General features: G+C 49.5%; 5 protein-coding genes across 5 annotated transcripts in view; 3 read left to right on the forward strand and 2 right to left on the reverse strand.

The window, feature by feature from the left end:
• The window catches only part of BO72DRAFT_518568 (fungal specific transcription factor domain-containing protein), a gene marked incomplete at its 5' end in the record, with an annotated part of 1965 nt that extends 776 nt beyond the window's left edge, over positions 1 to 1189 (reverse strand). The window contains 4 exons of the mRNA XM_040949656.1: positions 14 to 261; positions 338 to 772; positions 844 to 1034; positions 1087 to 1189. Of these exons, the coding sequence (XP_040805230.1) occupies positions 14 to 261; positions 338 to 772; positions 844 to 1034; positions 1087 to 1189 (977 nt within the window). The remainder of the gene's footprint in view (positions 1 to 13; positions 262 to 337; positions 773 to 843; positions 1035 to 1086) is intronic.
• A 467-nt stretch (positions 1190 to 1656) lies between these two features.
• BO72DRAFT_241637 (uncharacterized protein) lies at positions 1657 to 1983 on the reverse strand. The gene has a single exon (XM_040939928.1). The coding sequence runs from the start codon at positions 1930 to 1932 to the stop codon at positions 1720 to 1722; it is 213 nt and encodes a 70-aa protein (XP_040805231.1). The 5' UTR covers positions 1933 to 1983; the 3' UTR covers positions 1657 to 1719.
• Positions 1984 to 1988: 5 nt separating this feature from the next.
• On the forward strand, positions 1989 to 2960 carry BO72DRAFT_518570 (uncharacterized protein; the record flags this gene model as incomplete). The annotated part of the gene is made up of 3 exons (XM_040949657.1): positions 1989 to 2134; positions 2215 to 2905; positions 2955 to 2960. The coding sequence occupies 3 exons, from the start codon at positions 1989 to 1991 to the stop codon at positions 2958 to 2960; spliced, it is 843 nt and encodes a 280-aa protein (XP_040805232.1).
• Positions 2961 to 3497: 537 nt separating this feature from the next.
• On the forward strand, positions 3498 to 4957 carry BO72DRAFT_444756 (uncharacterized protein). The gene is made up of 3 exons (XM_040943888.1): positions 3498 to 3826; positions 3880 to 4010; positions 4061 to 4957. Exons 1-3 carry the CDS (start codon positions 3535 to 3537, stop codon positions 4814 to 4816), a joined length of 1179 nt encoding a protein of 392 aa, XP_040805233.1. The 5' UTR covers positions 3498 to 3534; the 3' UTR covers positions 4817 to 4957.
• Positions 4958 to 6567: 1610 nt separating this feature from the next.
• BO72DRAFT_518571 (uncharacterized protein) lies at positions 6568 to 8434 on the forward strand (the record flags this gene model as incomplete). The annotated part of the gene is made up of 5 exons (XM_040949658.1): positions 6568 to 6690; positions 6872 to 7163; positions 7225 to 7406; positions 7509 to 7595; positions 7686 to 8434. 5 exons carry the CDS (start codon positions 6568 to 6570, stop codon positions 8313 to 8315), a joined length of 1314 nt encoding a protein of 437 aa, XP_040805234.1. The 3' UTR covers positions 8316 to 8434.
• Between the last annotated feature and the right edge of the window lie 3857 nt (positions 8435 to 12291).

Here is a 12291-nt window from a genome sequence, read left to right on the forward strand (position 1 = left end):
GAGCGGTTGATACCAGGTGATATAAGAGGTCAGAAAAATAGAGTCCTTGAGGTGAAGATTGCGAATCATTGCCTGGTGCTTTTCGAGTGCGTGGCGGGCCGTGGTAATGCGCTCCTTGCTAATGGTGGTTTCAAGGCTGTGGGGTGGGGTGGCGCGGTGGATGAGCGTCAGCATGGAAAACCGCTGGACGTCCCCGGTCATGGCCGTGTGAATGGCGGTCTCGCGATCATTGTGATCCACTGCATGACGAATCCAATTATCCTAGAATATATATGCGGTGGTACCAATCATGAGCCCATCGGAACCAACAGACGCGGAACATTTTCGAAGTCCTTACCCTGATGGTGTGGGAAGCTTCGATCAGATCATTTAGCTCCTGCGACAACGTGGCCACTCGGACCCGCCGTGCATTGGCCGGCAGACCAAGCGCCCCGGCGCAATATAGCTGCTCATAGATCCTTCCCGCGAGACTGGCAACCATGACCGTGTTGCCGAAGTACGCGAGAGCCGACTCACCCGCCATTGATGCTTGGGGCGGGGCCAAGGTCACATCGTCGTCCTGCAAAGACGAGGTCCGGCCTAGCCGCAGGCATAAGAACCTTTCCAGCACATAGATCGCCCAGAAGAGAAGCCCTTTGGAGTTGAGGGTGTTCGAGAGGTCTCTCGTGCCGACTGAGCGAGTGTGGAACCCGAGTGTGCGAGCATGCTGGGATGCCATGCCCACTAGATTCCAGGAGAGGGAGGGGTTCAGGATGTCCACGGCATACGTGGCCTGATAAACATATGATGATCAGTTGCCCCTTTCCATGCGCAACGGTACATTCATCGGGCTGGAAGGCCTACCGCAAAAAAGAGCGCCAAGGTCAGGTCGTGGCTCGCCTTCATGCATAGCGGCAGCCCTGCCAGTGCGGTCTCGATGTTCGCCTGACACATGGAGTAATACCATTGATACTCGGTCAGGGTGTCAGGCGGCGACCCGAAACTCTTTCGCACGAGGACCACCTCTAAAATCAACGCTGTTGTGGGATCCTCAGCTGGACATTTCAATTCCGTAGGGAAGGGAAGGAAGTTGAGGGAAATCGGTACCGTATAGAGCAACATTCACGATAATAAACTCGGCATCGGAATAGGTCTGCGAGAAGTAGACTCTCAAGCACAGATCGGACAGGCTTTGTGATGCGAGAAGCATTTCGAACACCGAGACCGAGGGTTGATTCCCATCTATGAAAGATCAATACCGCCCGTAGTATCGTCCTGACGATGGGCCCACCTCACCCTTCGCATTCTGTAGGACAAAAACCATCTTTTCCAATAGAGGCATTTGGGCGGACCTGGCTCGAGTCTGGGGCTGGCATGCCAGGGGGAATAAGAGCCTGGGCGAGGCGCGCTGGTCATGATAGGCCTCGACGATGTGACGGAGGGTCTGCATGAGTAGAAAGGATTGGTAGGATTTATAGGATTGATCCACAAGTCTCTGCATCTTGGGTCGCCTCACGTTCCGCGGCTTGCGCTTGTGAAACTTATCAAACTAATGGAATGAATATATAAAACATTATTTCTATGTAATGAGTCCCCACTCCCCACTCTGCACAAAGTTGTTTTTGTACCTTCACCTTTTCGGGATTTAGAATTTACTTAACCCCCGGTAGAGAGTCAGCGGTCTCGATTTAGATTTAAAGGCTGTAAACAAGTAGCTGAATATGCCCAGGTCTCCGCGTTTCATAGTCTCTCTCCCGACTCAGCCAAACCCTTTGCAGAATCCGAAACTGCACAAATTTGAACTGATCCGTGTTCACAAGACATCAGTTGGGTAGAGATGGGTCTCGAGTACGAAGACGCTCCCAGGAGAGAAGCGCACGAGCACGATGCAAACTCTTTTCGGGCATGGGAGAAAGAAGAAAAGCCCCGACCTCGTGCACTACACTCCGCCATTGCCGCTAAGATCCGAATAGAGAATCTTTCGATATGCGACTCCAACAGAATACACCATGCAGGTCGTCGCCGCCGCATTGGCTTCCGGCGTTGGCATGGCACTGGTGAATCTCGACTTCGGCCGATTGCTCACCCTCATCACCGCGTATACCACGGGCGCGTCTTCGGACGAGGCCTTTCGAAGGGACGCGAGTCGCTTGCCGTCAGTTTCCTACTCTACCCTTGGCCTTGCCTAGGGTATCCTGCACATCGTTCATTCGAGGATTGATAGACGCTGACCAGCCCGCCGACCAGCCTCTCCTTCCTCATTGGCCTTGCCTGGTTTGCCCTGACGTATGGGTACAGCACGTTGCTCACCCTGGCCGCGTTCCGCCTCACCCGTAACATCCGCCATGCATACGTCAAGGCGGGATTAACACAGGAAGCGGCCTTCTTCGACGCGGGATCCGGGGTCGCCATCGCCACGCAGGCGCTCTCCAATGGCCGAAGCATTCAGACCGGCATTTCCGAGAAGCTGGGCCTGGTGTTTCAGTCCGGGTCGACGTGCATATCCGCCGTGGGCTTGGCCTTCGCCACCCAGTGGAATTTGACGCTCATCTGCAGCTGGATCGCCCCTGCTACCTTGATGGTGATGGGGGTCACCGCCGGCCTGGACGCCTCCATCGAAACTCGCGTTTTGAAGCTTCAAGCACAGGCGGGATCGTGGGCTCACAGCATGCTCGGCAGCCCTCGGACTGTCCACGCCTTTGGGCTGCGGTCACGGCTGCTGCGAGAGCTCGACACCCTTCTGCGGCAGGCCCAACAGCTTGGACACCGGAAAAGTCCGGTGTACGGGTTTATGTTCGCGGGGGGATATGCCATTGCTCATGCGGGATTTGCGCTCTGCTTCTGGCAGGGTATCGAAGAATGTGCGCGGCGCAGAATCTTGACCCGCGGCAGCCCCATCAGCTTCATGGCGCTGTTTCTTCTGATGGTATTCTCTTATCTCACTGAATCTGCTAAGCTTAGGCAAATTTATTTAGTCATAAATTGCATTAGGTTTACTCGAAATATTGTACTGTTAGGGTATTTGAGGTCGAAGGGATTCTTATGTTAGGGTAAGCTGAGGTCGAGTAGGAGTTTAAGTAGGAAACAGCCTGTTAGGCAGTAATAATCATTGATATGGAAACACGATATAGAGATCGGATCATTCAAAATTAGGCCCAGTAGCTCGCTATACAATCAATGATAGCATGCTGTTCTGTTCATCCAGAATTAATCCAGAACAAAGCCGCATTCCATAGATAGCCCGAAAACAACTTCCAAAATATGCCACGCTGAGAGGAACAAGACAAGATCATCGCGTACCATACAATTTGTAAGGTATTATACCTCGGAGGGGATGCTGCAAACTTTCGTTGATCACAATTCTCCATCGAATATTGTGCTTCATTGTGGGTACTCATTATGATTCATTCTGACTGAGTCAACTGCGCGGGCTGCACTAACCCCAAAATAGACCCCGCCTGGAATTACCGAGACCTTAAATAAAATCTCACAAAGCGGGGAACTTAGCACCACAACACCTACCGCATTCTTCCAAGACTTGACGACATAATATCAATGGCGACGGAGTCTCATGCCATTGTCTTCGGGGCAGCTGGACTGCTCGGATGGGCGACCTTGAACCAGCTGCTCTCGGAGTACCCCTCGCCAGGCCAATTCTCTCGTGTCACTGCGGTGCTCAATCGGCCCGTCGCAGAGCCCGACCTCTGTTTGCCTTCAGGGCCGAACAGACCTTCTTTTGAGCTAGTTTCGGGGATCAATCTGCTACAAACAAGCACAGATGATCTGGCGAAGCAGCTCAAAGAAAAGGTCCCTGGCGCGGAGGGGATAAGCCACGTCTTCTATTTCGGTAGGCGTTGGTCGGAAGCAGGGCTAAGATGACGATATGCTAACATGAATCAGTCTTTGCGCCACTCAACGACGATTATATCCAAGAGTGCACCCAGAACTGCGGTATCATGCAGCGACTGGCCGACGCATTGAACATCGTCGCCCCAAGACTCCGATCGTTCGTGTATTCCGGCGGATCAAGAGTAAGTAGGCATTTAGTCACATGTCGGGAGTGTGAGGCTAACATCAGCAGGGCTACGGCATCTACAATCCCGAGGGTGTCTTCCAGCCACCACTCGAGGAATCAATGGCCGACACCCTGCCGGAAGACTACGCCAAGACTGTTGCATATCCGTGGTTCAGAAAGATTCTGACCAAGGCCAGCAAGGGTCGCAGTTGGACCTGGACTGAGGTCTGTCCGGATGCCGTGGTTGGGTTTTCCCCCAACGGCTCCGCGTACTCCCTTGCTCTCCACTGGGCGCAGTACCTTTCGTTATACGCCTATAATCACAGAGGCTCCGCCGACAAAGCGGTCGAGGTTCCGTTCCCTGGGAGCGAAGCTGGGTATCGGTCGCTGTATACGCCTGTGTCGGGTGAGATTCTCGGTCGCATTGCAATCCATGCCGCACTGCATCCAGAATCATGTGGTGGGAAGATCGTCAACATGCTAGATAGCGATACGCCTGTCAGCGCTAGCGACCTCTGGCCGGGCATCGCGGCCTGGTTCGGGCTGAAAGGGGTGGGACCAGCGGAAGACGACACTCTGAAACCAAGTGAATATATCGACCAATACCGCCATCTGTTCGCTCAAAATGGGGCTCCAAAGGCACTGACCTGCGGGGTTGGCGAGGGGAAGAAGCAGTTAGATTCCGTTGGGTGGTGGCTCACTTTTGACCGACAATTCAGTTCCAAGAGATTGAGATCGGTGGGATTTACAGAGCAGCGAAATCCGGTTGATGGCTGGTTGGAAGCATTTGAGAGATTTCGGGAGGCGGGAATTATCTTTTGAATTTTTGTGTCGCAGTACTGTTATATGTACAGCTGCTCACAGACTCTGTTTGGAATTGTCATTCCGAGAATGAATTTATGATCCCAGCTTCCCTTAGTACTATCAGGGGTTGGTATAAATTGACACATCACAAACGTTCCAAGGACCATAGAATCTTGATACTAGCGCCACCCACCTTCCACTATCCAACATATTCTCGGGTGAAATCAATTCCATTCGTAGCGATTCCCCCTGGATTCCGTACGACATGATACGATATGCGCAAGTTCAAGATCGTAAACCTCTAGTGTCGTTCCTCGGAGAATATGAGAGATGGATCCTTCCAAGTGGCTCGTGCGGTGGTTAGGGCTTGAAAATCACGTTCCCAACACCAGCAGCAATTATATGCTTTTATTGCTCCTCTCTAGTGTTTGCAACACGCCTATCGCGGGTAGATGTATTATGCTAGGCTTCCGGCTTTTACCTATTTTTATCAGTGGCCAAATTCCTGTCCAGAACGGACATATCTTTATCCACAAGATAGGAACCTTAAACAGAGATAGGTCTGACCCTCAACTTTGTCGAGGGCCTGGTGACCATTAATGCGAACGTGCTGTCTTGCCTCCGCATACCTCCCTGGAATCCGTTGGAGGAGTTGAAGACGTTCAACTATGGTCTTATAGATCCATTTTCGAACCTGGTGCCGAGGCTCAAGTTCGTGTTCCAAGCTGTCAGAGAGTAAGCCCTAATGAATGACACCTACGCGCGTTCTGGCCGCGTTCAAGCCACACGCCGGGAGGTTAGCAGTTGGGTGGGTACCTAGTCACCACAAGCCAATCCCCCCTTTAGTATGTGTTTCTCCCTGATTCTTTTGTGACTGCTTGGGTAAGATCATTGCATTTCAGTTTGGCTATCAGCGAGCCGAGCTGTAGCACAATTTCAGCTTTTTTTTTTTTTATTTTTTTTATTTTTTTTTTACTACAGCCACGAGGAGAAAGGAGCCGGCTGCTGCATGACAGTTCCACATGGCGTCCAATTTCCTTGACCCCACACCGGATCGATTTCAACTTCGTCGCCCACGGAATCAAGATTCGGGCCGCGTCGTGACTCGCCGTAGAAACTGCTGATCGTATTCGGTACGGGCGGCTCCACCACGCGCAACTTGGCCCGCCAAGCGAAGGGTTCGAGTTATCTTCCTTGGCTTTTCCCGAAGATCGACACCGCAGATCCTGCTTTTTGCTCCCCCTGAATGATCAATTTCCTAATCCGGATCATGGCTCGATAACTCCTGATGCGCATGAAGAATCACAGATCCGACCGAGGGCGATAATAGGGCTGGCTCGGGAGCGAGCGTAGGCCCAGACGGTTGAATCCATTTTTTCTCATGGAGATTTGAAAAACCAATACATCAGAAGCCTCAACATAGGCGTAAACAGAGGATGAAAATAGCCATGTCTGGAAAATGGAAACTCTAGACCCTCAACCCCATTATCTAAGATGCTAGAAAAACCCTGCCAGCCTTTTATTGGCTCTCCTTGCGTGCAGGACAGATTACAATTACGGCGCCCTGACGATCGCGATTTAATTTTCCGAAGACTATCGAACCTATTCATTAACTATCTTTGCGTCGTGATCCGCGTAGGTTAAAACCCCACATCGGGCGAATTGCCCGGAGGTACGGAGTAGAGGGTACATATACCTCCGTCTGCATCTTCAGCGGGGCTAGGAGGAAAGACGAGAGATGCTAGATTGCATCGATCACGATCTTGAAGATGATGATGGAGAAACAGCCTTTGGACAATACTGTGTCATGCTCACCACCAAGCTCCGAGCGGTCACTAGAGCAGCAAATGGAGCTCTCACCGCTAGAACTGTCCTTCTCGCGCCAGCTCGAGGTGTATCTGACGGTTGCGTTGCCGGTCAAACTGACGCCGGAGGAATGTCTGGCGGCGACACGACAAATGATTACGGAATATCCGATCCTGGGTACAAGATTGAATACAAAGGCGGGTTTTGCGCAGCCACACGAACGACGTTTACATTTCTAAGTAATGCTAACTTCACACGGTCACGCAGCGCTCGAGATTTGTCAAGGGAAATTGCACTTCCAGCAAGCTCGGGACAATCTTTCGCGCGAAGACAGTTAATCTGCGCCTGGACGAGTTTGTACCGTCGAACACCGCTGAATTGTGCTCGACCGAAGCCGAGCCCGAGCCTGTCTTTTACGACCCCCAGATACTGGAGAAACTGGTTCGGTTCAAGGGAGGAAAGCACGATGGTCGACAGGCACTGTCCATCCAAACAGTGCATCTGCGCGATGCATGTGTCATCCAATTCATCGTTCAACACGCATTATCCGACGCCGGGGGTACGCTACTCGTCCTCGCAGCCTCCGACGCCATGTGCTTCTTGTTGCTAATTGATTCCAGGAATCCACTGGATTGCCAAGACGTACTGCGCGCTGCTATCAGGCACGCATGTTCGAGGGGACACTGCAATTCGACCCGAATTCTTCCTCAAACCCGAGGTGATCGAGGCCGGGCAAACCGCGGCCGTCCACGACGACACGCCGAACCACCCGATTGCCGTTCGCTATTCGCAAGGTTTTCAGGTGAGCTGGGCAAGGTTCTTGGTGGCGTATCTCCGCCAACGCTTTTGGGCGTTCTGTCCCACTTCCGCCCGTCGGGTGCGCCGAATGCTCTTCGTGCCACAGTCGCGAATCGATGAGTGGATGGCTCAGGCGCAGAGCAGGGGGGTTCAAGTCACGGAACATGACCTCTTGATGGCGTTCGTGTATCAGGTACGGTGCCTTCCAGCCACCCAGATAGACCCCTCAAATCCATTGCCCCCCCCGCCCAGGGGTTCCCGTTTCGACACTAATTGCTCATAGTCGGCCTTCTCTCCAACCGCCAAGGAAGAGGGAGCCCACACCGGCCTCATCTTCACTCTCAACATCCAATCGCATCTCGCTTTGGCCCCAGGCGCCCTGACCAATCCTTGGATCAACGTCCCAGTTGCACCTGTTGCCCCCGCCTCATCGGCATCGGACGATCTCGTCGACATCGCTCACCATATCCGCCAGACCATTCAAGACGCCCGCAATCCCGTCTGCGTGGCCCAGATCATCGACCAACATCTGCCAGTCCGGGACACTCCGGCAGTTCCGCGTGGATACGGCTCCCGCACGCCCCGGGTAGCGCTGACCTCGTGGTGCCATCTGCCTTGGTATGGATTGGACGTCAAAGGCACGAGGCCCGTCTTTGTTCTCGGGAATACGCTGTTAAGTCGACCATTGACGACAATGGGAGTGCGGATGGACGACGGGTTGACGACGTGTAAGGCGAGGGCGTCTGCGCGAATCGGGAATGCGGATGGCGGTGGAGAGGAGGGCAGACAGGCGGGCTATTGGGTGCAGGGACGTGTGAACCAAGGTATTTGGGCGAGAATGATGGGGATGCTGAAGCGCGGTGAAGAAGAGGATGGGGTGAATGCGGATAAGATTGCGATGGACAAGGTTTGAGTGGGCGGCGATTACAAATAGGAAGGGGCCTTTGTGAGTGATCTACGTTCGGGTTTCGGTTGTCAATTCGGTGCTTAATTCTGATAGTACTTACTGTCTGCAGTGTCATTATAGGGGACGAGGTGAAGAGGCAAGGAAGCGTCAGGATCTAGATCAGGTCCGGCGACGAGAAATTAAGCCATGCTCAACCTTGGGTCATGCTCTGGGAATCGAATTGAAGGGACCTACCTAGAAATGATGAAAGCTAAAATGAAAATTCAAATGCAAGCGACACATAGGGCTTTTCATCTGGTAACTGGTAAATGGCTCGCTACCACGCTGCTTCCCGACTGCTGATCATATCAGAATCCCATAGAGAGTCCAGCCTCGACATATCTTTCATCCTTGAGTCAATGGCCTTGAATTTGTCCGAGAGCCTAGTCCTCACTGATTATCTAAGGCGACGAAGAGTCTATTGGTAATGTCATTCAAGGAACAAAACTGCTCCAGGCACTCTACTTCTGTTCCCTGTGCGTGCAGGGACATGAGTATTCAAAATAACCGCGGCACGGAAGCTAAACGAAGTGCAAAGATGGGTCTACTCCGACAGCTCTAGAATCAGGCCGTAGGATGCTACCTGTGCACGCAGACCAGGACCACTTCTTGTGACCCTTAATCAGGATTTAGTCACTCGATTTAGAACTTAGATGATATGAGTCATGGATAGCAAACTTAAGAATCAAAGATGAAAGTTCAGACAAAAATATTTACATAAGCTAGATATATAGTCGCGCTTTGTACCTTGTAAGGTAGCCTTTCCAGTATGTTTACTTGCAATTTACACTTAGTCTTGACCAGTGATCGTGGAACTGCCAACCCTCATCTGATTTAGATAACCATTTCATTATACCTGGCCGGAAAATGGCAATATTTAAAGATAAAAGCAGCAAATGAGTTACAATCACAAAAAGCGAAAACATGATATATGAAAAAGAGTAGAGGTCCTTCACATACGAATGTCTCAAGAAAACTCTATATTGAGGAATTGTGCTTTTGTGATCTATGAAATTAGGCACTGCCAGTAACATATTATTTATTCTTAATGCTTTGACCCTGTTTATCAAGAAAGTTCGAGTCACTTTCCAAGAATATTTTAATGGCAGCGCGAGCGGCAGCAAGAGGATGCATTTAAGCTTGGTACTAAAAAAAATGTAGGCATGCATCTAGCCCAGCGTCTGATATAGCGCCAAGATCTTACCCGCTTAACTATGTATATTGTTATGCTTGCGTATTTGATACAGAAAAAATTACATGAAAATATAAGAGTCACAGTGTGTATAGGGCAAAGGGGGAGTTCCTAAAACTGGGTTGTTGGAGGTTTGTTATTTGACCAGAATCAGATAATTAGCGATAGATTGATGGTATTTTCTTATCACTGCAAAAAAGATTTTAACACGCGGTATTATGTTAGTATATTTGGAAGATATCAGTTCTTTGGGCAGCTTCATAAGCGCATATTCTTCATAAATTCTTTATTTGTAGTATACTAGGACCAGCTGATATATACGAAATTAGTAGATACTTTGTAGACCGTGACTTACTCTTCCGAGAATTATTGCTATGGCACTTATTGTGCACTGATAAGATTGGAAGACAATGCTTCAGATTAATTGATTTTCATAAATATTTGTATATTATCAGAGGTGCTAACAGCAATTGGACAAAGATGAATCACATTGATTCTGGAAGTAGGAAGGGAAATAATGTCAAGAAGGCGTATAACATGCCTTCCGAGTTTGCGTCATGGGAGAAGGTTCTTACAATCAAGGACCTGCTGCTGTGCTAATCAGGGCAGTGATAGAATCCTACAGAATAGCTACAATATCATCTAGAATGACAATGCAGCAGCTAGGAGCAGTTTTAAACCCTCAAAAGCCATATTCATTGAAGCTCTGTTGGTGATACTTGCCTTTTCCGACCACATCCCCTTAATCGTGAATGTCATCGACTGGAACCAACCGCTGCAGCATATAGTCAAATGCTTGACCAAGTGTGCCTGGCAGAAAAGCAACTTACTTACAATCTAAACCTTGTATTCTGCTTGAGTGCAATCACTTTTCACCTATTGGGAGTCACATATCACTGATTTAGGTTCGATTCGTTTCGATATCCGTCTAGGGTAGAGCCAGAAATACCAAGATCTGTGGACTCTCGAGCTCTTTTGACAACCCCCTCAGAGCTCCTTCTAATCACCTAAACCTTAAAATAGATCATGAAGCCCCGTCTGATATTACGAATGATATCTGAAATCTACACGTGAGCTTCAAGATGGTCACGTGCAAATTTCCGCGAGAAAAGATTCTCTAGTACTAGATTTATACTAACACCGTTTGAGATCACGTGTTTTTCGTTTTCCGACCCCTTCGGAGCTGATAGCCTTATCCATGTCTAAGGTATCGTCACTGACCGGATGAGAAACCTGGGGCACTTTCGAGAGTTCAAACGAAAGGTGAACTAAACTTCAAGCATGATATACTCGATGGCTTGTTCAAGAGTACTTGTCCAGCTCAGATTTCTGCAGACTGGTTGTTTACATTATTCCCAGGCACTATAGTCACCGGTGCTTTATTCAGGGTTTTGTCGTTTTATACAAAATCTCCATATCTAGAGATCACAAAAGATATAGAAAGGCAGGATGCTTTGCTCTGGTTGATTTTGGTATTTATGCTCGATGAGGTAAACTCTTCTATTCCATTGTCATCGATGACAGCTCAAGCAGTAGTTGCTTGTAGACATGATAGACATGATTGGATTGAGTACTGGCAATCTAGTGCACAGTAGGAAAGTGCAAAGAAGTAAATCAAAAGCAGATGGGTAGTAGTCTGAAATCATTCTTTATGCTCGAATTGGATTGGAACGGAAAGAGAAAGGTGTATTCCTGTCAACTGATCAACTTGCTAAACTAATAGCCGGAGCGGGGTAAGAGGGGTTGGTCACTTATGTTAACAAGAATGTGGCAATCGGGATCATACCCATTGGGCACTATAAATGGCTCAGTCGTTCCTCACAATGAGTCAAAAGTTCTACGCAAATGTCCCGATCGCTCGCTGATTTTCCAAGAGATTGAGGTTCTCGGCTAGGTAAGGTTCCGGTCGCTGCTGTCGCTGCTGCTTTAATTTGATATCTTGAATCACATACAGGTTCATCATGGGATTTCAAGGGCAAGATCCATCCAAAAATTCCTCATCTGCGGTCGAGTCTAAGTACAACACACGCTATCAAGGCAGAAGCGAGACTGAAGCTGAAACAACTGTAAAAAACATAAAAGACAACGCAAAGTACTGAATGTACTGACGTTTCAACAAAACAGTAAATACTACTCCCACTCAACCATATATCAGCGACAATGTATTTTGCAAGTAGGCACTCCCCTGATCAAATTTCTTTCGACTCTCTATATCCGAGGCCTCCGGAACATATTAATCCCAACCACTAGCCTTGGTCCCTTCATCATATGTTGATGTTTTCCGGAATCATTGTTCGACACAGAACATCAACTCCCGGCGTGCATATGTAGCCGAGAGAAGAAGGACTGTATGTTGAGTGAGAGAAAGAGACCATCAACCTAGGACAAGGCGTCAGTCACCACGAAATCCAGTTCACTCCTCATGACTTAGCTCCTGGATAGGTAAAACGAACCAAAATCATCTTTGCAGCCCTTGTAAGCCTGCATTTCATAGTCTAGACAATATCGAGCGGTGTACGTCTGGAAGCAGTAGTTCCTGCACACGGCGCCTCATGTCTGTGAGGGACAATGTTGATCACCTGTCGAAGAACCAAGGAAATGAGATCTCGGCCGAGGTATTATAAACACTTGACTTGAAGTGACTTACCGCTCCGATGAAGGCAAACGCGGCCACTTGCATATATTGAGGTGGTAGCGCTGGTCGGGGCAGGGCCGGTCGGGAGTGAATTACTCTATGGCACGAGCCGAATT

The sequence above is a fragment of the Aspergillus fijiensis genome, assembly GCF_003184825.1.
Source record: "Aspergillus fijiensis CBS 313.89 unplaced genomic scaffold BO72scaffold_6, whole genome shotgun sequence".
In the NCBI taxonomy this organism is placed as follows: Eukaryota; Fungi; Ascomycota; class Eurotiomycetes; order Eurotiales; family Aspergillaceae; genus Aspergillus; species Aspergillus fijiensis.

Bases quoted from the DNA above. Each gene is read 5' to 3' on its own strand.
- BO72DRAFT_241637 (XM_040939928.1), bottom strand. From the start codon at position 1,932: ATGGCGGAGTGTAGTGCACGAGGTCGGGGCTTTTCTTCTTTCTCCCAT.
- BO72DRAFT_444756 (XM_040943888.1), top strand. From the start codon at position 3,535: ATGGCGACGGAGTCTCATGCCATTGTCTTCGGGGCAGCTGGACTGCTC. The intron at 3,827-3,879 runs GTAGGCGTTGGT...AACATGAATCAG, and splicing joins AAGCCACGTCTTCTATTTCG to TCTTTGCGCCACTCAACGAC. The intron at 4,011-4,060 runs GTAAGTAGGCAT...TAACATCAGCAG, and splicing joins TGTATTCCGGCGGATCAAGA to GGCTACGGCATCTACAATCC.